The sequence below is a fragment of the Penicillium solitum genome, assembly GCF_028829755.1.
Source record: "Penicillium solitum strain IBT 25940 chromosome Unknown utg000003l_segment0_segment0, whole genome shotgun sequence".
In the NCBI taxonomy this organism is placed as follows: domain Eukaryota; kingdom Fungi; phylum Ascomycota; class Eurotiomycetes; order Eurotiales; family Aspergillaceae; genus Penicillium; species Penicillium solitum.
In genome coordinates, this window is record NW_027072123.1 from 4617081 (window position 1) to 4639162 (window position 22082).

Genomic DNA, 22082 nt, shown 5'->3' on the forward strand with positions numbered 1-22082 from the left:
CATTTTGGACGTCAAATTACGTCCACTCAGAGTCTGCGAGTGTTGGGCGGCGGCGACGAGGAATGATTGAAGGCCGCCGACTCAGCGAGCTAGGAGACTTGTTGTCTTCCTCACGCAATAGCTCAACGTGAGTCATTCTACTAGAGAGGGGTCGTGCAGACCTGGGCCTGGCAGCGGCCGCACTGCTTCCATTGGAGGCAGATCCAAGAACCGGATTGCTGCCATCCCGACTGCCAGGTCTCATAGCCAGAGAAGAAACACTGAGAGAGTTCCGCGGGTGCCGGGGAGTTTCCCGTCCTTCTAGATATCCCCTCGACTGGCCCGTGCGGCTAGATGAGGGTGTGGATGGGGTAGAGGACGCCGAGAATAAGATTGGAGGAGTGGTGCATGTGCTTTGTCGTCGGGCTGTAGGTCTGCGTTTGCTGACGCCATATGCCTCGCTGGATCGAACTAGCTTGCCTGCCATATCTCTGACAAGGATTGCGGGGTCGTTCTCCATGTTTCGAATAGCATCGAGGAGACCGTAGGTTGCGAGTAGCCCACCTTGCTCTTCATTTGAGTCACAAATACTGGCTATTATACGCAAAAGATTGAGTCGGACGGCGGCTTTGGTGTGGTGTAGCTTCTGCCTCAGTCTCTGGAAGATATCGGGGCGCGCGAAGGTGGATGCGACATGAGGACTGAGCCGAAGAAGCTTTTGCAGAGGCTCCAGAGTATTCTCGAATGCGTTAGCTTTGGAAAGCTTCAAGCATTCCGCAATTGCACCAGTGAATGTGATGGGGCCCTCAAATGTATCACTCTCAAAAATACCATCCAAGAGATGTTCTTCAACCTTGGCGGTTTCTTCTTGAAGCCTAATTATTGTTCATTGTTAGCTTCAGGACCAGCTACGCTTTTGGAACGGGAGACAAACCATGTGAAGATAGCATCCAAGGCAGTGACTTGCCAATATGGATCCAAGAGCAAAGAGATGTAAAAGCCAAGGCCCTTGTTGCGCCACAGCTCTCTACGGCCAACCTTTCCAGATTGTGCCATGTCGCAGAGAATCGGTAGGGCAAACTCTTTCAGCGGTCGCTCTGTGAGTACGATCTTTTGCAGAAGCGGTACAATGCCGTTCAGTGCAGCGTCTTCTTGCCGAGACTTGTTCAGACGGCACATATTGTAGATGGTGTTGAGGATCTGGTTCGACAGCTCGCGGAAGTGTGATTTTCTCAGGTTTGATCGAAGCAGATCAGTTAAGACATCGATGGCGTTGGAATTCTGAAGCGAATCTAGAGTAGTTGAAAGCATCGACAGGTTTTTAATGAATTTCAACATCGTAATTTGGTGCACTGGGCTCATTCGCCTCAGCTCTTTCAAGACTCCTTGAATCAATTGTTAGCATGTAACATTGCGAAGGTTCATTGGAAAAAAAATCTTACTGTGCAAAACTGTTCGCTCAGAAACCATCTCCTTAACATGATTCTCGGCCTGCGAAAATATGAAGAAGATATTGGCAATACGGCCCTCGATGACTTCTGTCAACTCCCCATCTTCATCGAGAGCACGACTTAGAACAAGAGACAAGGGATCAAGAACGGAGTTGCGGGACAGGATTCTACAGAAATCGTTCTTGGGGGTTGAGCCCTGTGGAAAGATAGTTAGATCTGAGGAGATGCAAAATGCAATGAAGGCGAAGTACTTACTTGCAACTCAAAGACACTCCAGATTCCATTCACACCAATCAAGACCAGTTCGCGTTCATCTTCATAATCGTCCTCTAGGAACTCGACTAGGACATTCAAACCTCCAGCACTGACAAACATCTGGAGAGTCAGGGTGGAAGTCTGGTACATCTGCTGCACGAAAGCTGCAGCTTCAAGTCGAATTTCGCGGGGGTACTTCTTGGACGCAAACTCATTGATGATAGGGATTCCGCCAACGAAGCAGAGGTTTTCCTGGACCTCATAGTCATCGTAGATGATTGCGTTGACAACCCTCAACAGACAGAAGACAATATCACGCCGGCGAGTAGTGTCCAGAATCTCGAGAATTGGCAGCATGCCATGAGCACTGATGATGATGTTTTTAGTCTCTGGGAGATCACAGAAAATCGTGAATAATTGTTCAGAAATCTCTGCAAGAACTTCTTCGTCTTGGGACGTCTTGAGAGAGTCCACGAGGCCCTCAACTTGGTTGCGAAGACGTGCGTATTTATCACGCGCGATATTTTCTTCGAGATCCACCTCGTCAAAGCCTTCTTCCAATTGCGCAAAAGGGTCATCCTCGTCTTCTTGATCCCCTAGCCATGAGTTAGACAGCTTCGTGTTTAGCATTAATGTACTTTGATCCGAGCCATCATCGCTCTCTGCCTGATCTAGAGCAGCTTGATCGGCCCCAAGAATATCAGAGAAGTCCTCGTCGTTTTCATTCTCAGCAAACCTCTGGATCTCAATGGTAGAGCGGTCACGCTTCACAGAAAGCTGTTTGCGCAGCTGAGGATGCGGACCACCAAGATCGTCATCCATTTGGTTGTATCCTATGTTCTCATGAATAGGTGATGATGGATCATCCTCGAAGTCCTGGAAAATGTTAGAATCACACAGGGAACTTAAAATCTTGCCGGAGACTGTACCTGATAACCGCCCAGTTTTTGATCCAGTACATCCTCATTGGCCATAATGAGATCTGAATAATCATCAACAGGGTTCTCTTTGTAGAGATTAGTTGCACGAGGTGCCGGACGAGCGCGTCTCGGCATGGGATTTTGGGTGAGAATTGGGACATTTTGCATTGCAGAAACGGGGGCATTGGATCTAGGCTGGGAGATCGCAGGGGTTTGAGGTTTGGAAGGCTCTGCCACAGAAGGTTTGATGGGATATGGTCGAATGGTCTGCAGATCGTCGTCCGAGAAGCCTGAGCTATCCTCAAAGGGATCAGAACTGTCATCCGATTTGAGTATAGTCCCATCGAGTGATGCAAAAGCTTTAAGTCTCTCGGAAGAGAGCATGCCCCCGAAGTTATCATGTGGCCGTAGATGCGGCAACTTGAGGGCGCTAGGAGAGATTGCAGTAGCAAAGTCGTCGTCCCAATTGTCATCTCCTGCTAACACGGGTGAGCGGAAGCGATCCGTAGATTTGATAGAGGTTGGTGATGGTAGGCTATCGACCAATGGGTTATTCCGGGTAGATGGGAGGCCTGAAGTACTGGGGTGGTCTGGCCTCTGCTTTTTCTTTGAAGTCCCGGTCTCGGGTGACCGCAAAGCCTCGTTCCATTCTTGGACACTCTTGACGGCTTCTTCATATTCGGTGGATTTCTTGGGGATTACAGATTCGGTTCTGCGCGCATTGACAATCCATGGATGTTTAAGCAACTTTCTTGCCGAAACTCGAAGGTTGGGGTCTTTTTGGAAACATTGCATGAGGAAGTCTTTCACAGCCTAGATGAAGTCAGTATTTCATATACGCATGCCTGAACAATCGAGAAAAACATACCGGCGAGGCACCCTGCGAAAATGGAGGGTGATCATCGTTTACAATACGAAATAGTGCTGGCATGGGCTGCATATTATGATAAGGGGGTTTCCCCTCGAGTAGCTCAATCACAGTGCATCCTAAACTCCAGATATCGGAAGCTGTTGTTGCGCCTGAAAGCTCGATTACTTCGGGGGCCATCCAGTATGGCGTACCAACCACGCTTGATTCACTCAAGCCCGTGGTCCGACTCGCCACACCGAAATCTGCGAGCTTGACGAGTCCTTCCTTTGTGGTTAGAATATTCGCACCCTTGATATCTCGGTGGATAACACCCTGTTCATGCAAGTAGAGTAGACCATGAAGCACCTGGGACATATAAAGTCCCACAAGATTCTCGGGGAAACGACCAAAGTTCTTCGCAATGGAATGCAACGAGCCATTTTCGCAATATCTATAAACCATCAATTTTATATTCCATTGAACTTGAGCCGAGGGAAACGTACTCGAGAATGATGTTCAAAGTTTCAACCGATTTCACAAATCCGTGGTATTTGACAATATTGGGATGCTGCAAGGGTGCATATTAGTATGGGGTTGATATATTTTGGTAGGGGTGTCTCACATCAAGATTCTTGAGAAGGTCGATTTCAAGCTGTTGCGTTGCGTGTTAGCACATCAGACGAACACCGAGAGCGGTTCGATCCCATACCATGATAACGCGCAATTCACTCTTTGGAAGATCCGTCAACTTGATTTGCTTGACGGCCACAGTCTCCCCTGTATTCCAATTCAACGCGCGATACACGGAGCCGAAAGCTCCTTTGCCAAGGCAGTCTCCCAATTGCTACCATCAACACCCAAAGTCAGCTTTTGCCCAATCCATGTTTTGCGGGGAAACAGGACACCATATCCATACATAGTCCTTGAGCTCTGCAACATCTTTGGCCGACGATTTCAAAACTTTGTCTTCCTTCGGTTTCTCTTCTCGCTTTGTAGGACTTGTTCCGACTCGTGCCAATCGCGGCTTTATCGGGGTTCCGGGGGTTCTCGAGGAGGGGGTGAGAGGGCGAGGCTGCCCTTCGGTCCCTTCGCCGGGCCGGGCGACCATGATGCAGCGGACTAGGATAGACTGTATCCTAGTATGTGTTCAAGTTGGCTGTGGGTCTCACGGTGTGGTTTGAGGTAGAGGGGGGGTGGGGTGAAAGCCGAGGAAGGAGGCAACCTTGAAAGAGCTAATAGCAACGGTCTGAGAGGTCATGTCATAGGTTCTGGTAATCATAATTGTCAATTAGTCCGAGTCTACTAAGGCACAAACAAGTATCACGAATGACCATTCACGTGCGGACGTTGTGGGGAGGGTCTCACCAAGCAGACATTACAGCACTTCAGCTCTCACGCCCTAGAGAGCTGTTTCCACGACAAGTCGAGGTGCATGTAAGATCTTCAGACGGATACAATTACCATGAAGAATTCTGAAGAATATCGATCCAGTAGAGGCGACAATAGAGCGCGAAGGGGGTTTGTTCGCAAAGAAATCGTGGTTGTTTTGAACTTTCGTGCTCCACCCGCCGCATCATGCAGGCTGTGCTGGACAATCGCCGATCAGCCCTACAGTACCCAGCTTGATGAAATTTTTACTATTTAATCAAGAAGAATACGATCACTTGATATATAAATTTAGTTTAATAGAGGGAACAAGAAGTTGGAAAAGAAATAAAAGGTTTGTTGTTGTCATAGGTTCTATTATTTACTGATATAGATCGGGGAAATCCAATCGATGTATACAGGGTATCATTTTTGGGCACGCAGAAGGCGCAAGACATCGGAAACGAGGTACAAGCTACCAGCAATGACAAGAGGACCCCCTTGAGATTGCTCACTAGCCCACTGAAGGGCGGGGAGTAAATCTCCTTCAAAGTTCTGGACCCGACCAATGTTTTGGATAGCTTGAATAGAAGAGGCGAGCTCTTTGGCGTTAGTTGGCTGGACCCAGGGCATCCCGTCCACGGGTCCAAACTCGGCGGTGGCGACTCGGTCCCCGGGCCGGATAATCGAACCAAACACACCAGCCAAATCCTTTCCACTTGACGCGGCAACAACCCAAGTCACGGGTTGGCCTTGAATGCGCATTTTGCGGTCCACGTACTTGCCGAGAACTTCAGCGGATTGTGCATTGTGAGCACCATCCAGGAGGATAGGCTCTGCGCGAGCAATCAAAGGCTGAAGGACAATGTTTTGCAAACGGCCCGGCCATGTTACATCAGCCAGATATGGAAGCAATGAGAATGCATCCATCTCAGGTCGTAGTTGAGAAAGGGCAAGACGAAGTGCAGACACTGCGCAGCACATGTTTTCTTGTTGGTGGGGCTCTAGATCAAGCTTCTGGAAGTAAGGTGCAAGTGCCGGAATTTGTTTGGAGACTGTTGCGGGGGAGACAAACAAGGAATCAATACCCAGTTCTTGAATATGAGTCCTCACAGTTTCAACCACTTCCTGACTGTTTGTATTGTCTACCACACAGGGGACTCCAGGCTTGAGGATGCCCGCCTTCTCACGAGCAATCTCCCCAAGTGTTGATCCGAGAAAGGCCTGGTGGTCCATCCCTATCTTTGTAATGACCGAGACAAGAACATTATTCAAGATATTTGTTGCATCTAGACGGCCTCCCATGCCCACCTCGACCACACCAACTTCGACCTGTTCATGGTTGAATATCTCGAACGCTGTTGCGGTCAACAACTCGAATTCGGAGGCACCGATGCCTAGGGTTTGGTCTCGTAGTTTGACTTTATCTTCGATCTGTCGGAAAAGGGATTCTTGGACCACTTTCTCCCCAATTGTAATACAGTCCCATCGATCAATCAAATGCGGGGAAGTGAAACGGCCACAACGCACTCCGCCAGTGGACAGCAGATGGGAAAGGTAGGCACTGATAGATCCTTTACCGTTGGTTCCAGCAATGTGAATGGATTTCCATGAGAGCGGGGTCTGCTGGAGCAGACTCGCGACCCGGCTCAATCCTAACTCAATCATTCCTCCGATTGTGGTGTGATGGGAAGTTCAAGGTCAATTGTCATTATCGACCGAATGATCAGGTAATGACGGCCAGCTTCAGGACTTCAAAGCTCCATTGTCAACAAGAAAAATGGAGCTAGGATAAGCACAGGCTACGGTAGTCCACCCGTGGACCTCCAAAGGTCGGAGCGCTTACCGTGATCGGAGGAACAATCCCACGTGATATTCCATATATTCATGCCTCAGGCATGACAATCTTCGTGCTTTACCACAATATGAGGGGTTGTTCTATAAAATTCAGTCATTTGCTCGCTAATCCAATTAATTAAACCAAAGAGGTTTGAAATTAGACTCTCTATATTTGATTTCCTAAAAAGACATGGCACGAACATGTTACTGAAAGATGCTTGAACAAGATGCACGTGACCCGGCCACTCTAGCCACCCCCAAGCCTCAGGCAGGAGGTTCTCTAAAAAACCCAATCTATCTCCCCCGTCTCCATCAACCATCTCCACCGTTATCGCAAGTCGTGTTGTACTAGTTCCCATAATTGCCTTTCTGATCATTATTTGTCCTTCTTTTTCAACCATTTGGTTTTGTCTTCTTTCTTTCTTCTCAAAAAGTAAAATGGGTATCCCGTAAGTCATCCCATCCTTGTGTTAGCGCGCGAAGTTATCGCATGCGCCACTGCTTCGCCGTACACTGTTGACTCTGATGGACAGTATGTGGCGTGAGCCTTCCAAGGCTGAGGCATCTAAGTCCGCTTTGGAAAAGGACCCATCGGCTACTGCACGCTCGTCGATTCGCCGAGGACCATCGCGGCATAGTAGCTCCCGCGTGCGCCGCGCCGATATCCTGGCTTCGTTTCATTCACAGATCATTGATGAGCTCCGACGGGGCGGCACTGCGGAACCCAGACGCGTGCCGCGCTTTTCTTTCATACCACCAAATGGGGCTATCGAGAATGCAGTAGCTCTGGAACAAGCCGAACGCGACGCCCTCGTCTGGGCCCAGTCCCCCGCCGCGAGTACATCCCGACAGAGAGAGGCAGCCAACCAGATATTCAGGAATCATCGCGATCAAGCCTTGACTGAGCTCCTCGGTCGCATGGACGGTCAGCCCAGAAATACCCAAGCCAGCCCTTCATTGACTCCCAACTTCGCTCCCGCACGCGCATACCATACCAGCGCTTCTTCGACTCCGGACAACGGCGTTCGTCTTCCCCCTATGCATGAAAGATACAACAGTGACCGCGCGTCCAACATATCGTTCCCACCGGAGATACCTGAATACCGGTCTAACAACCACACACAACCCCGATCAACCCGAGACCCTGTCGTAGACGGGCTTGGGGATCGCCAGCGCAGTCCTAGTCCAGACGCAGAGCGGGAAACCGATGCGTGGGAGACTTTGCTCTCAACCATTACGCCTGATGCGACTCTTCCATCGACTGATACGTCTTTCACCTCAACATCTGCCACTGCTCCAGATATCTCGCGCAATGCTCGTCCTCGGAGCTCTGTTAACTTAACGCAACCGATGACCGCGGAAGCTGCCCGTGCTCACTTTGGACTTGACCCCTATCCTGACCAACTCAACCCTTGTGACTTCTCTTCCTCCGATGACGAGGATGCTCCCTCTACTTTCCATGAATTCATGGGACGGGTAGGCCGTCGTCGTCCCGATCAGAATTCAACGATGAGCAACCACCCTCCCGTTCCTGTTCCCGTGATAATTCCTGCAAGCGTACTCGCTCTTTCTGACGGTCGCCGCCAAAATCCCTCCCTCTCCGACCGTCACCACCAAAATGATGATCTCCACCACATGCAGGTTATCTTGGATCGGCTTGCCCGCCGTGAGGATATTCCCGACGACTGGTGGGCCGCGGCCGGCCTTGCACGCACCCTCGACCGTGGTCTCAGTGCGAGCATGGACTCCACTGACACCGAGGGCGCTTCTCGAACCAACCGCGACAATTGAACACAGCTGCCCAGAAGGCAATACTGAATTATATGCGATTTGATACTGGAGATGTTGGCGATATCGGAAATGGAGTTTTTTTGGTGAATTTTACATAGCTTATTTTTTTTGGGTTGATCTTGCGACGGCGTTGACACGCCCTTTGAGGCTGTCTTGTGATCTTAACATTCTTGTCTCCATATTTTTATTTTCCGATTTATTTAATTGTCGATTATCAGTAAACAAACATTGGACGGACATCAACGGCCTCTGGGCCTTTTCAGGGTTGTATTTTGCCTAATTCGCCTTTTAGACGTTTTTGTATTTTCAGATATTTTGGTTCTCTTGTGGACTGGATGGAGGATGTACAATAAACAACATAAAACAACATAAAACAAGTCAATTGAAGATATTTACTCTGTGTACCTGTCAAGTTGAGTGACGTATGTCTCGGAGTACATCAGTCCCCACTTGAAGAGCCCCCGCCAATACGTCGGGGAAGAAGTTATGTTTAGTCCAACAACCCAAAGAGGCAAATAAACACATGTTCACTATACAAAGTAGTTAGAACCCACGTCGAATATTGCTATACGCCCATCTACAACATTCCAGTCTATCACCACACCTTCCGCAACCCCACCAATCCAGGGCTTTTCCTTTCCTCGGATATTTCCATCATACACATTTGATCCCAGCGTGACCTCACTAGCCAACCATGGATCAACAGGTAGACCGACTGGTTAACAAGACCTGGGGTAAGCAAGCCCCCATCTACCAAAGAAGAGCAAGAGCTTTAAACACGTCCTCTGCCACGCCCCCACGCCTCAAACCCCATCACCAACGCGCATAACAACGTCCAACTAACAGACCCCCCAGCAAAACTCTGCTCAACAGCAGACGACGCGCGTCTAATGATCGCCATCAGCGGCATCCCAGGCTCCGGCAAGACAGGCCTAGCAACAATGATGGCAGCGCGGATTAACAAAATCTACGCTTCGGAGAACCCAACAACTCCAACACCGATAGCAATCGCCCTCCCAATGGACGGGTACCATCTCACGCGCGCACAGCTAGCCGCCATGTCTGACCCGGTGCATGCGGCGGCACGCCGAGGCGCGGAATTTACTTTCGACGGCGAGAAGTTCCTCGAGCTTGTGCGGGCTCTGCGGGAGCCACTTACAGCCCATTCGGGCACTCTCTACGCGCCGAGCTTTGACCATGCTATTAAAGATCCTGTTGATGGGGATATTGCCATTCCGGCGAGTTGTCGGGTGCTGTTTTTTGAAGGGAATTATCTAAGCTTGGATCGGGAGCCGTGGAAGACGGCTGCTGCGTTGATGGATGAGCTTTGGTTTGTGGATGTTGATTTTGAGGTTGCGAGGAAGAGGTTGGTGGTTAGGCATGTTAAGGCGGGGATTGCGAGGGATGAGGTTGAGGCGGATAAGAGGGCTAGAGAGAATGATTTGGTTAATGGGAGGGAGATTGTGGATCAAAGGTTGCCGGTGCAGGAGGTTGTTTCTAGTATTTTTGATCCTGTTTGGGAGAAGTTATGAGTTATGACGAGTGGGAAATTTGTTGATATTGACAAAGTCCTATGATGTACAGAGTTAATACTATGTTGATATTAGTAGTTATTCCAACTTCGTTTTATGTGCCATCCCAGCGGTACATATATAGGACGTGATAAGAACCTTGGAAGCTGATTGATTTGATTTATATCTAGATCCATATTTGGGATAACTTTGGAAATTGTGAAAAGAACTTCGAAGGCTTAGCCATGACTCTCCACGTTATCCGACATTAGGGACTAGATGTGATGGGGTTCGGGAGCCCGAGTGGAGAAGATTCTTTGTTGACATGTACTTTGTACATGGCAACCCTAACCTTGGAAGTTGGTAGATGTGTGAGTACTGCATGTAGCTCAAAGTTTCAGAGAAACGGGTACTAATTTCAAAAAAGTGTCGCCAAAGGATTGTTGAACTGCTACTGAGAATTGAACTATGCAAGTTATATGACCTGATGGAAATCAGAAATTATTCAAGCTAACATATTCACAGCCTTTTGATCAAAGGATGCGATTCCAAGAGCAACCCAATCAAAAGGCTCAGGGTGCTGACGAGTCTCAGTTGGTCGATGAGACTTTCTGTCAGTCTCTGGAGTATGACCTGTCGTCTACTAGCGGTGAGCGTTAATCGTCTAACTATGCTCCTGACCGATAAATCAGTACCAAGGGGGTCTTGACATTCCTCATGATGAAGGATGACAATAATCCGGGGGGGATTGCAGGAGTTGAACCCTACCTAGGTAGGGTGAGGAGGGCATTTGTATGTTATTGGTTTCCTTAACTTTCTACGAGTATGGAAACTGACAATACCGCTATAGGTAAAAATTTCCATATTGGACTTTTCATTTTGGTACTCCGTATTATGATATGTGTTCATCATGACTACAAGAGATTTAAAAAAAGACACGGAGGCATCCCAAAAACTCTAATGTCATACGTACGTATGTGCCTGCCATATGTATCTTACATCCATCAGCCATCCAATTTTGGTGAATTCTGATTGTGGTTAATCTTGCAACTATATGTTTAGCTAGATTGGTCGAGAGGCATTTATATGGATATTAGTGCTGAACCTTCACGAGGTTAAGTCAAAAAGAGTGGTGTATTACGGTACTGTTTTGATATTAGCCCGATGATTTCGGGGAAGACAAAGACAAAGAGGAGAGAAGGAGAGACGAATATATAGACGGAACATGTATAAGATGATCCCATCTCTCGTTGTTTGCTGGAGGACTGAGCAGTTCTTCGTGGGTATAAGTACTCTGCTCTTCATCAATTGAATTCACAATGATTCCTCTTCCTCTCTTTCCCCGATCTTCGTAGCAGAACTTTCAATAACATCGGCTATAAAAGGGCAAGGTAGCCTACATAACTCATTTCACCTTCCCTATTCTTTCTCCCTTTCTTGATCATGGTCTCCTATTGTATCATCCAAAGGCTCCAAATTTCATTGAGCATACTTTGTCTCTAATTCAATCCGTTTGAAAACGCCTGGTCACCATCCACCCTCACCCCCGTTGATAATTCCAATGCAGTTTTTATATGATACATGAATCAGATGCTAGATATATTCCACCCTTCGTCCACACGAGGTTGTACGAGCTCTTATTCGCATTAGACGGTCTCCATGCCATATCTAGCTCCCCATTTTAGCACTATATACGTCTTCGACATTGATAGAAACAACATATCGCGTTTAAAAAGATACCCGAGCAGAGTTCGGCTGTTGATTGATTACTGCTAATAACGATGAAGAGAGAGAGGGTAGAGAGAAGAGTGATATAAATACGAGACCGCGCACCAAGGCGGAATCTACAAATGTAGTCTGCTAACTAGTATTCTCTATACCCAAATTAAGACATCTAAAGTCATCTAGAAGACATTTAAGAGGTTATATACATATAATGTCCCTAATATGACCCGATTATCGAAACCCTACACCTAAGCATACATATAGACCGGATTTTAGGTCGCACAACATGGCTTTCCCTTTCCGCTTTAGTGCTCACCCCTAGCCGCTTCTTGCTCACTGAGTAAAACTAATTCTACATGGGGGTTGCTTCATAACATTGTTCCTGTAGTGAGAATAATACCCTTATTGGAATAGGAATGAGGGGTGAACAATTAGCCTCCGCACGAATAGGGCAGCGGAAACATTCTAATTAGGATGGTCCGCTCGAGAAAGCACTTCCTTTCTCTGCCCCTTCCGGTCAATTGGCGCTTGCATCTCACGATCGTCACCTTCATATTCCATAGTTGAGGTAGTAGATGATCAGCTTATGCGCCGTTATACGTCGTGATACATGGTGTGCTAGAAGAGGTGGCTGGCTGAGCGATTGGCAAAAGTTTAATCCCTCATGCAAAGCCCCCGTACTTTGCCATTTGCGTTTATGCCTCCTTCAAGGCCAACTGAAGATTAATGAGCAGACAACATATACAATATAATCTTCGTTACACAGTATTTGAGTGCCAAGGAACCTAATCCAGTCGAACACGGTTAACAGAAAGGTACTTGATAAGCAAGGGTTTATATAGATTCTATGTAATATGATGGTTACACGACTCTTGGTATCAACATCGGAAGACGAACTGGTCCATCATTGTCAAAATAAGTGGATTGCAAGTCTAAGTAGATTGCTCATGCTCATTATGACATTCCTGGTGTGGAGGAAATACGTAGTTGTGTGACATCTGATAGTACCATCAGTAAAGTAAACAAGAAAATTTACTCTAACTTGCGAACATTTTCTTTTGCTCTGTAGGCTACCTCTCTTCGACCCGAGGGTAGGAGGAGGCTAGCTGAAATCTCTAAAATAGACCCCTACTGGCATAAGGCATAAGAGGCACAGTGCTCGCGCATGACGAACTCGTATATGCAGGTTGCCTTCTCCATCTTGTCAACATATCACATATTTCTGCATTCATGCCCAAAGCATCTCCACCATGCCTATCTTTCTCCGCCTTTGACCCGTTTGCTCTTCAAAGAATGGGTTATAAAAGGCGCTGAAAGCCCTCGAGCAAATAGCATTTCCATTCAACAAGCCATTGAGAAGAAATCGAGCCCCAGTTAACAGAACATTTGCCTACCTCCTTTTAATCACAGACTCCCGGAAAGTGATATACAATCATGGTTTACTACGCCTACGCAAAGAACGTAAGAGCAAGCGGGTATTTTGGGGCTTTCTAAGGGACCAACGCTAATTGTAACGACAGAGCAACGACGATTGGTCATGGCGCTACGTAATCATCGCACCTTCTTATGAAGTCCTCAACGAGTGGTATGAGGCGGTTAGAGCACGAGTCTCCGACAATGTGCTTTGGCGCGTCTCCGCAGATTTCTACGTGTTTGATAGGACCAAGCTGCACCTAGGAAGAAGCACTGCTGCGGGCAAGGAGGCTCCGCAGTTCATGAACAAGCTTATCTTCCAGCTGCAGAATGACAATGAGGGCAGAGGAATCTCGACCTTTAACAACCACTGGGACCGTTGAGAACAGACCTCGATGTGAGTGTTTCTAATGATTGTATACGTTGGTTCTAACAATAGTCATATAGATCTTCGTGTCCGGTAGCGTCTCGCCTCGCAATTATGCAAAGCTGTCATTCAGAACAAACTGGTGGCGATATTACTTTTTGATCTTTGATATCGTTCGATAGCTTGTTCGAGCCAGCTTTCTCCATAGGTAGCTACGTTACTTTGAATACCAACTTGAATTACGAGACTTTTCTCCTTACGTCCGTTCTCCCCCACATTTGATCCACAAGAGCGAATAATATCGAGTTCTCATGGTGGCTGAGGACTTTGTATGGACGGGGCGAAGAGGCCTTCCGAGCTCCAGGGCTGTATGAGCTGATGACTCCATGGAGATAATCTAGGCTTAAACTCACATGTGCAGACTAGAGGGATTTCCTAACTATGAACACCCTAAATTGGCTATTAATCTCAGAAGAGCATAGTATTTATTTGAAATTTGAAAGAAATAGTATAGTAAACAACAGATACTCCGTAGCATATATGGACGCCTAAGACTTGAGTAAAGTCTCTAATTGAAGGAGATTGTCCCACCACACTAGTACATCTCCCTGTTCTCCAAGATTGGAAGGTTACTACCTTTTGTTAATTTGCTGCGGTACATCTATATTGTAGACCTCGGGAGGTGACTGGAGTTATTAATAGAGCTCGAAGCCCTCTAATCCTCATCTGGATCGGCCACTAAGACATATGAAATTAATGGGAAGAAAATAAAAACCGTTGTCTTACCTCAAATGCTACAGAATACCACCCTCAAGATGGATATTTTTAAATTTAACCTCTTGAGTCGCACAATTGTCATATATTCGCTCACTCAGACGAACTGACAGGCTTCTCCCCCCTGTATCCGGGGGACAGGTCCCTGACGCTAAACCGCTTTGGGAGCCGAAGTGCCACAAGCCATGGGGAACAAGAAATACCTGTATTGGGATAACATGTACTGTAAAGTAGACTTAATATGGGGCATATAGTAATAGGGGTACATCTCTGTAAGACCCTTAATGTAATGTAACAGACCCTGACCCCCATCGTGGCTTCCCGATTGTGATGAAACTGCGGTTGCCCGATTTCCCTCTTTCCCCCCCGTTTTTCTCTGGTCGAGAGCTTATCTTCCTTACACCTTCGTCACTCTTTGTCTTTCACTTTTCCCACACTCTCTCTACAGTCGCTCTTTAGCCCACACACTCTTTACTCCAGACTCGCTGTGCGATCCTGAATCCAATCCTTCAATCATTTCCAATTTCCCGATCTCCAATCTCCAATCTTTCATCATGCTCTTCAACAAGTCCATTTTTGCCGTTGCCATTGTGGCTTTGGCTAACGTCGTGACTGCCACTACCGTGCAGACCCCGGCCTGTGTTCTTAAGGTCATCGGGTATGTTCGAAGGAATGGAAGGAATGTTAGTGGACTCCCGAGCTGATAACAATCTAGCAACCAGGCCAACCCGGCCGATTCGAAGACTATCTGTGGCTCCAGCGCCAGCAAGATCCAGTCTGCCATCTCCAAGAACTGCGCCGATAGCGAGGCCTCCCTGAAGTTCTTCGCCAGCAACTGCGCCCAGCTCGGCCACAAAGTTGGTAAGGATTAACAGATACCCCAGATCACGTTACATCATTGAATCGGTGACTTATTTATTGCCTTGTTTTTAGCCACTGATGTTTCCACCACTACTGCTACCTCTACCGGCACTTCTGAGAGCTCTACAGCCACTGGCTTCGTCACCGCTGTGTCCTCTGCTACCAACACTGGTTCCTCTGTCGTCGCCACTGGCACTGGCGCCAGCGCCGCCGCCGGTACCTCGGGAGTCAGCACTGGCACCGCCTCTGAGTCTGGCGCCGCCGCGTCCCCTACTTCGACCTTCAACGCCGCTTCGTCCGACCGCCAGTTTTCCGCCACCACCTTTGTTGCTGCGGTGTTCCTCGGCGCTGCTGCTTTGCTGTAAGAAGCCGACATTGACTGAGAGCAGCCTAACGCGAATATCGAGGCGAGCACATATTATTAGCCTTGATGTTGCTCCTTTCGATCTGATTTGAATCACCGTTGTTATTCAGGGATCTGGTTCGAATTATCTAATATGTTGCTCGTCTGATGCCACTATTTGAATCCCTGAAACTTTTATCTTTTTATTTGCCAAAATCATATTGATTTATGTGCCCTTCACCTTCCCGCAGAACGATTCTTGAAAACGTCTAGATCTGCCTCGATTGCGAATCAGTCGATTGATTTAAACATCTTCACTTGAATCCAATCAATAGCCAAAATGTGGCAACGATTTCACTTGTAGAAGAGAATGAACAGTCCATATGAGGTACTTCTAAGGTCATCCCTGTCCCTCTTGGCCCCCTCATCAGAAGGATGATGTAGATCCATCACATTGATGTGTGATGCAGCAAGGGGCCCTATCGAGCCCCTTGATGTTGCGTATATTGTTGACTAGGATATGGCGGGGTGAACCTCAAGCTGTCAAAACAAAGTTGAATCTAGCAGTGGCATTTAAAGATCATCTGAGCCCGGAATGCTTCAGGCCGCTCGGCGGAAGCCCTTCCGATGCCATGCTCCCATGCGCGACTCTTCGCGTGTTCACGTGACCATTCGCGACCTGCAGTCAAACTGCAAGGCCTGATCTCACCGCCTGTTCTCCACTCACACCGCCTTCTGTATCCCCACTAGTAAACCCACGCTAAGATCATTAGTATCGATGCGCTAACTGTATCTGGTATAAATAGATGTTTTCTGCCTGGCAGGATGAAGTTTGGAAGAAAAGGTGGATCCCCCATGTTGGTAAGCTGAAAAAACGCGGGCACGCGAAAAGACAACGCGTCCACTCGGCAACCAAAGATTCCTCTGCCCCTCTGATCTCTTCTTCTTCTCACACCCCTCTACGGGCTTCATACATTCATCTTTCCCCCCTTTCACTATACTCTAATACTATTTCAATTCTCCTGCTACTGTGATCTTGATACCCTTATTCACTTCTCTCTATTCTTTTCAGCTCCCTACCAACTCATCACTATTCAAAATGTTCGTCTACAAGAGAGGTAAGTGCATACACGATTGTTTGATACACAGAGGCATTGGTGGCAAGAGATAGCTTCTGCTCCTTGATCTTGCCACAGCTACCTGGTTTTGCCACGCTCTTCGGATCGAGAGCTAACGTGGATACAAACGGTAGATGGACGCAAGGAACGCGTGCAGTTCGACAAGATTACCGCACGTGTCTCGAGGCTCTGTTATGGCCTCGACCCCGAGCATGTTGATGCAGCAGCCATTACCCAGAAGGTCATCTCTGGTGTCTACCAGGGTGTTGGCACCATTGAGCTGGATAACTTGGTATGCTCGCTTACTTGCCCCCAGCTTGGGACATTATATTAATATTTTGATATTAGGCCGCCGAGACTGCTGCATACATGACTGTCACACACCCCGACTACGCTATTCTGGCTGCCCGTATCGCCGTTTCGAACCTCCACAAGCAAACTAAAAAACAATTCTCTATGGTCATCTCCGATCTGTACCACTACGTGAACCCCAAGAACAATAAGCCTGCTCCTATGATCTCAAAGGAACATTACGAGATCGTTATGAAGCATGCTGAGGAGCTCAACTCGGCTATTGTGTACGACCGTGACTTCAACTACAACTTCTTCGGATTCAAGACCCTCGAGCGTTCATACCTTCTTCGCATTAACGGCAATGTTGCTGAGCGTCCTCAGCACTTGCTGATGCGTGTTGCTGTCGGAATCCACGGCGAGGATATTGAGAAGGCTATTGAGACATACCACTTGATGTCCCAGAAGTACTTCACCCACGCCTCCCCCACTCTGTTCAATGCCGCTACTCCCCAGCCCCAGCTTGCGTCTTGCTTCCTGGTTGATGTCAGCGCTGACAGCATTGAGGGTATTTACGATACTCTCAAGACCTGTGCCATGATCTCCAAGACCGCTGGTGGTATCGGTCTGAATGTCCACCGTATTCGCGCTACCGGTTCTTACATTGGTGGAACCAACGGCTCCTCCAACGGTATTGTTCCTATGCTGCGTGTGTTTAACAACACTGCACGCTATGTCGACCAGGGTGGTAACAAGCGCCCTGGTGCATTTGCCATCTACCTGGAGCCGTGGCACGCCGATGTCTTCGAGTTCCTCGATCTGCGGAAGAACCACGGTAAGGAGGAAGTTCGCGCTCGTGACCTCTTCTACGCTTTGTGGACCCCCGATCTCTTCATGAAGCGTGTTGAGGCCAACGGTGACTGGACCCTCTTCTGCCCCAACGAGGCCCCCGGTCTGGCTGATGTCTACGGTGATGAGTTCGATGCTCTCTACGCGAAGTACGAGCAGGAGGGCCGTGGCCGCAAGACCATCAAGGCTCAGAAGCTCTGGTACGCCATTCTTGAGGCCCAGACTGAGACTGGTAACCCCTTCATGCTCTACAAGGATGCTTGCAACAAGAAGAGTAACCAGAAGAACCTGGGTACTATTCGCAGCTCCAACCTGTGCACTGAGATTGTCGAGTACAGTGCCCCTGATGAGGTGGCTGTCTGCAACCTGGCTTCCCTCGCCCTTCCCACCTTCGTTGACTCTGCCCGTGGCGAGTATGACTTTGGCAAGCTCCACGAGGTCGTGCAGGTTCTCGTTCACAACCTGAACAAGATCATTGATATCAACTACTACCCCGTTCCTGAGGCGAAGAAGAGCAACTTCCGTCACCGCCCCATCGCTCTTGGTGTCAATGGCCTTGCTGATGCTTTCCTGGCTCTGCGTCTGCCTTTCGACTCCCCCGAGGCTAGACAGCTCAACATCCAGATCTTCGAGACCATCTACCACGGTGCCTTGACTGCTTCTTGCGAAATTGCCAAGAAGCTGGGTACATATGAGACCTACCCTGGCTCTCCCGTCTCGCAGGGCATCCTGCAGTATGACATGTGGGACCGTACCCCCACTGATCTCTGGGACTGGGCCTCCCTGAAGGCCAAGATTGCCGAGAATGGTGTCCGCAACAGTCTGTTGGTCGCTCCCATGCCTACTGCCAGTACCAGTCAGATTCTGGGCTTCAACGAGTGCTTCGAGCCCTACACCTCGAACATCTACTCCCGCCGTGTCCTGGCTGGTGAGTTCCAGGTCGTCAACCCTTGGCTCCTGAAGGACCTCGTCGACCTCGGCCTGTGGTCCGACAACATGAAGAACCGCATCATCGCCGATGGTGGCTCCGTCCAGAACATCCCCAACATCCCCGCCGACATCAAGGCTCTGTACAAAACCGTCTGGGAGATCTCCCAGCGCAACATCCTTCAGATGGCCGCCGATCGCGGTGCCTACATCGATCAGTCGCAGTCCCTCAACATCCACTTGAAGGAGCCCACCATGGGCAAGCTCACCAGCATGCACTTCGCCGGCTGGAAGATGGGTCTCAAGACCGGAATGTACTACCTGCGTACCATGGCCGCCTCCGCTCCCATCCAGTTCACCGTCGATCAGGAGCAGCTCCTCGTCGAGGACACCAACATCGCTCGCTCTAAGAAGCGTACCGGTGGTACCGGTGCCTCCGCTTACTCGGCCATTCCCCGTACCAGTGGCGCCGAGGCCGTTACCGCCAAGGTCGCCGCCCCTGTCGAGGAGACACCTCGCACTGTGGCTGCACCTGTTGTTGCTGCTCCTGCTGTCGAGGCCAAGACCGAGGATGCTGAGGCCGAGCCTGAAGATGCCGAGAGCAGGGCCGTGGAGGGTGATATCTTCTCCGATGCCGCCCTGCAGTGCAGCATCGAGAACAAGGATGCTTGCATCATGTGCCAGGGTTAAACTTGTCTTGAATGCTTTTGGATGTTTCCCTTTTGAGTTTGTGCATGGTCGTGGCTTCTCACGTGTACCCATATTATGATTTTGATGGACTTTTTCCTTTTTTCCTTTGTTCGTGTGTTTCGGCGTGGGTTTGTGATATTTCCTGGATATGTTTATTATTACTTCAATAACGTGTTATGTTATTCATTCTTCTCTTGTAGACTTTGTATACCAAGTGTAGATACTCTTTGTCGTATATATGGCTAGTCTCATCCGCCTTCAATATTCCGAGTCCGAGTCCCATCATATCCTGACGTATGATACTCATCCCCGCCTACACTTGCAAACGGCATTCAATGGCCTCTGCCCCTAGTCAAACCCCAACGCAAACCAACGACTCCCGAAACTCACCCAACCCTCCGGCGCCAAACAGACGACCCTATTTCCCCATTCGGCAATGCCAAACAAAAAAGGACCCAAGGCTGAAATCAAGTTTGATCAATCAAAGATGAAACGGTTCCCAGCTCGCTCATGGTTACCAGTCAACTACTGCTGGCTGGTTTGAGGAGGATCTCGAGCAAGCCATAGTTCGGGTTCAATTTGTAGATGGGTAAACCCCGGTTTAAAGAATGCCAATATGTTCACATCCTGGAGATGGAAGAAAACATGTTCAACTGGCTCGTTAATAGTCTCACAGTGAGCCAAGAACAATATGAGAAAACAACACGCTATCTTGTCAAGTTATCAACCATGAGCCGAGGCCCGAAGGCTGCAGCTGTGCTCTCCTGCCAGATATGAGTACACATGTAGTTATTATGAGAAACTTCCTAGGCATATTGTATATAGCTTGTGATTAGTCTCAATATGATGCAACTAAATAAAAACATTCGATATATTTACAAGCAAGGCTATAGAGGACAGCTGCTTTCAGGCTCGATCCATGAACCTCCTTGGGCGATGATATCTGAGTATGCTGGTTCTGCATAACCATCCAAGGTGGCATTGGTTCCGGTGGTGAGATTGATTTTTCAATCTTGTTATCGGGTTTTCGTGTCTTGAGATAGAGAAGGGCACCCAAAGCACACAGTATCGGAAGTCCAACACCCGCACCGACTCCAATTGCGATCTTTCCGGTCAGAGTTAACTCGGATGATTGAGAAGCTGTCTGAAGAAGACGATGCTAATGCCGATGTGGATGTGAATGAAGATACTGTGTTGGTAGTAGAGGTAGATTTAGTGACGTAGAATTGGTGACGTTGAACTACGTAGATTATAGAGGGTACAGGTCCTGAAGTCCTTTACAACGCCATGTGGTGGCTCCTCATTCTGTCAACTTCAGTTTATGCGCTTAGGAATATAAATAGCCCCCTTCCTCATTGTGATCTCTCCAGGAATCGCATCCAACATATCTACATCGCCCCACGTTGCATGAACAGTCCGCTCCCCCTTCAGTATACGGTTGATATTGAGCATTGTGCTATACATCACCCCCCAGCTAAAAAAGCCTTCTTGTTCACCGGTCTCATCATGAATATCGGAAGACTTCGCTCTTGGCCCTGCCTGATGGAAGCCACCCGTTATAGATGGGTAAGGTGCAAAACACCGCAAATACCGATTACCGCACATGCGTCCGAGTGAGACGTCAAACTGGGCACCAATATCAATCTCTTCCGCGAGACCAGACGGGTTGACCGATAGGGCCGCGAGGATCCGTTGTGCACCTCTGTAGCTCACAGCATAAAACATTGAGCAGACTCCGTCGTTTGCTGTACACGCGAGTCGACTGTGATCGGGTCTCTCATATCCCTCGAATGTCGGAGGGTCGCGCCACTGAGGAAGAAAATGATGGGGCATTGGGATAGTCGGGTCATTCGGGGTAAGGTAAAATGGCAGGTCAGTTTTACATGACATGCCGCAGTGGCCTAACCATAGGATGTCCCAGTCGTCACCGTATGGTGATTGAGTCGGAGTTTTGTGGGTATGCTGGAACTGGAGGGCTCTGACTGCGTGGGCGAAGCTCTGAAGCTGGCCTTTGATTGATACATCCCAGTCCGAATCGTCTTCCATAATAATAGCACTCGCTAATCTCTCTTGGACAATTCTAGGGAACCATTAATCGATGTCGAATATTGCAGTTTCAAATACATACATACTGCTGTAGTCCGTTGATATGCGCCCGTCGGGCAGTGTACTCGGTCGTTTTATGGTCATGGTTCCAGTTCTAGAAATGTCAGTCGTCGCGCGTATTGTATAACTTTAGAAAACGTACGTATGGATGGGATTTAGCATCTACTCCGTCCGGAGTCACACCGTCGAGGAATTCGACGTGGAAATTGCTGAGGGATGAGCCCAGAATGATACTGTCTCGCTTGTCAGGCCGGCTGACAAGGTTAATAGCAAAAACTTTTTGAACCTAAACAATGGTGAGCCGAAATATATCTAGATGAAGCTTGAAGTGGAATGATTACTCCAAGTGTTTCGTTTCTGATGGCATCCAAGTTGTCCCAATCATGCTGGTCGCTCCAGATCTGCTCGGTGGAGAAATTCGTGCTTGGGTGTAACTTGAAGAGGATGAATGCAACCCCAAACAAGGCAAAAAGTAGCTGGGCAAATCGTATTTGGGATGCAGAAAAAACCATGCTCAACTGTCATCGGGATAGAGACAACAGAACACGTTTGCCATCCTGAGCGCTCAGGAGGTGACCGTGACTTCTTAATTTATTCAGAGCCGCCGAAGGCGGATGTGCGGGATAGGTGTCGAAAGTGGAAGGAGAGCTAGTTCCT

General features: G+C 48.5%; 8 protein-coding genes across 8 annotated transcripts; 5 read left to right on the top strand and 3 right to left on the bottom strand.

Moving 5' to 3' along the window:
* Nucleotides 1–16: 16 nt before the first annotated feature.
* Nucleotides 17–4563, bottom strand: N7455_005687 (serine/threonine-protein kinase; the record flags this gene model as incomplete). Its single annotated transcript, XM_040961548.2, has 10 exons — nucleotides 17–854; nucleotides 914–1364; nucleotides 1422–1626; nucleotides 1686–2561; nucleotides 2615–3418; nucleotides 3474–3906; nucleotides 3959–4023; nucleotides 4078–4107; nucleotides 4165–4299; nucleotides 4372–4563. The coding sequence occupies 10 exons, from the start codon at nucleotides 4561–4563 to the stop codon at nucleotides 17–19; spliced, it is 4029 nt and encodes a 1342-aa protein (XP_040807980.1).
* A 683-nt stretch (nucleotides 4564–5246) lies between these two features.
* N7455_005688 (dihydrofolate synthase) lies at nucleotides 5247–6488 on the bottom strand (the record flags this gene model as incomplete). The annotated part of the gene is made up of 1 exon (XM_040961570.2): nucleotides 5247–6488. The coding sequence occupies one exon, from the start codon at nucleotides 6486–6488 to the stop codon at nucleotides 5247–5249; it is 1242 nt and encodes a 413-aa protein (XP_040808000.2).
* Nucleotides 6489–6978: 490 nt separating this feature from the next.
* N7455_005689 (uncharacterized protein) lies at nucleotides 6979–8775 on the top strand. The gene is made up of 2 exons (XM_040961558.2): nucleotides 6979–7108; nucleotides 7193–8775. The coding sequence occupies exons 1-2, from the start codon at nucleotides 7098–7100 to the stop codon at nucleotides 8448–8450; spliced, it is 1269 nt and encodes a 422-aa protein (XP_040807995.2). The 5' UTR covers nucleotides 6979–7097; the 3' UTR covers nucleotides 8451–8775.
* Nucleotides 8776–9040: 265 nt separating this feature from the next.
* N7455_005690 (kinase-related protein) lies at nucleotides 9041–10005 on the top strand. Its single transcript, XM_040961582.2, has 2 exons — nucleotides 9041–9184; nucleotides 9306–10005. The coding sequence occupies exons 1-2, from the start codon at nucleotides 9145–9147 to the stop codon at nucleotides 9980–9982; spliced, it is 717 nt and encodes a 238-aa protein (XP_040807977.2). The 5' UTR covers nucleotides 9041–9144; the 3' UTR covers nucleotides 9983–10005.
* Nucleotides 10006–13120: 3115 nt separating this feature from the next.
* Nucleotides 13121–13482, top strand: N7455_005691 (uncharacterized protein; the record flags this gene model as incomplete). The annotated part of the gene is made up of 2 exons (XM_040961563.2): nucleotides 13121–13147; nucleotides 13207–13482. The coding sequence occupies 2 exons, from the start codon at nucleotides 13121–13123 to the stop codon at nucleotides 13480–13482; spliced, it is 303 nt and encodes a 100-aa protein (XP_040808012.1).
* Nucleotides 13483–14794: 1312 nt separating this feature from the next.
* On the top strand, nucleotides 14795–15466 carry N7455_005692 (putative GPI anchored cell wall protein; the record flags this gene model as incomplete). The annotated part of the gene is made up of 3 exons (XM_040961553.2): nucleotides 14795–14898; nucleotides 14956–15101; nucleotides 15174–15466. 3 exons carry the CDS (start codon nucleotides 14795–14797, stop codon nucleotides 15464–15466), a joined length of 543 nt encoding a protein of 180 aa, XP_040808001.1.
* Nucleotides 15467–16543: 1077 nt separating this feature from the next.
* Nucleotides 16544–19319, top strand: N7455_005693 (ribonucleotide-diphosphate reductase subunit RNR1; the record flags this gene model as incomplete). Its single annotated transcript, XM_040961578.2, has 3 exons — nucleotides 16544–16562; nucleotides 16697–16854; nucleotides 16911–19319. 3 exons carry the CDS (start codon nucleotides 16544–16546, stop codon nucleotides 19317–19319), a joined length of 2586 nt encoding a protein of 861 aa, XP_040808013.1.
* Nucleotides 19320–20633: 1314 nt separating this feature from the next.
* On the bottom strand, nucleotides 20634–21937 carry N7455_005694 (Glycosyl transferase family 25; the record flags this gene model as incomplete). The annotated part of the gene is made up of 4 exons (XM_065605097.1): nucleotides 20634–21399; nucleotides 21452–21519; nucleotides 21568–21711; nucleotides 21767–21937. The coding sequence occupies 4 exons, from the start codon at nucleotides 21935–21937 to the stop codon at nucleotides 20634–20636; spliced, it is 1149 nt and encodes a 382-aa protein (XP_065461997.1).
* Nucleotides 21938–22082: the final 145 nt, after the last annotated feature.

Excerpts from the sequence above, each read along its gene's own strand:
- N7455_005690 (XM_040961582.2), top strand. The coding sequence starts at position 9,145 with ATGGATCAACAGGTAGACCGACTGGTTAACAAGACCTGGG. Across the intron at positions 9,185-9,305 it reads ACTGGTTAACAAGACCTGGG|CAAAACTCTGCTCAACAGCA; the intron begins GTAAGCAAGCCC and ends CAGACCCCCCAG.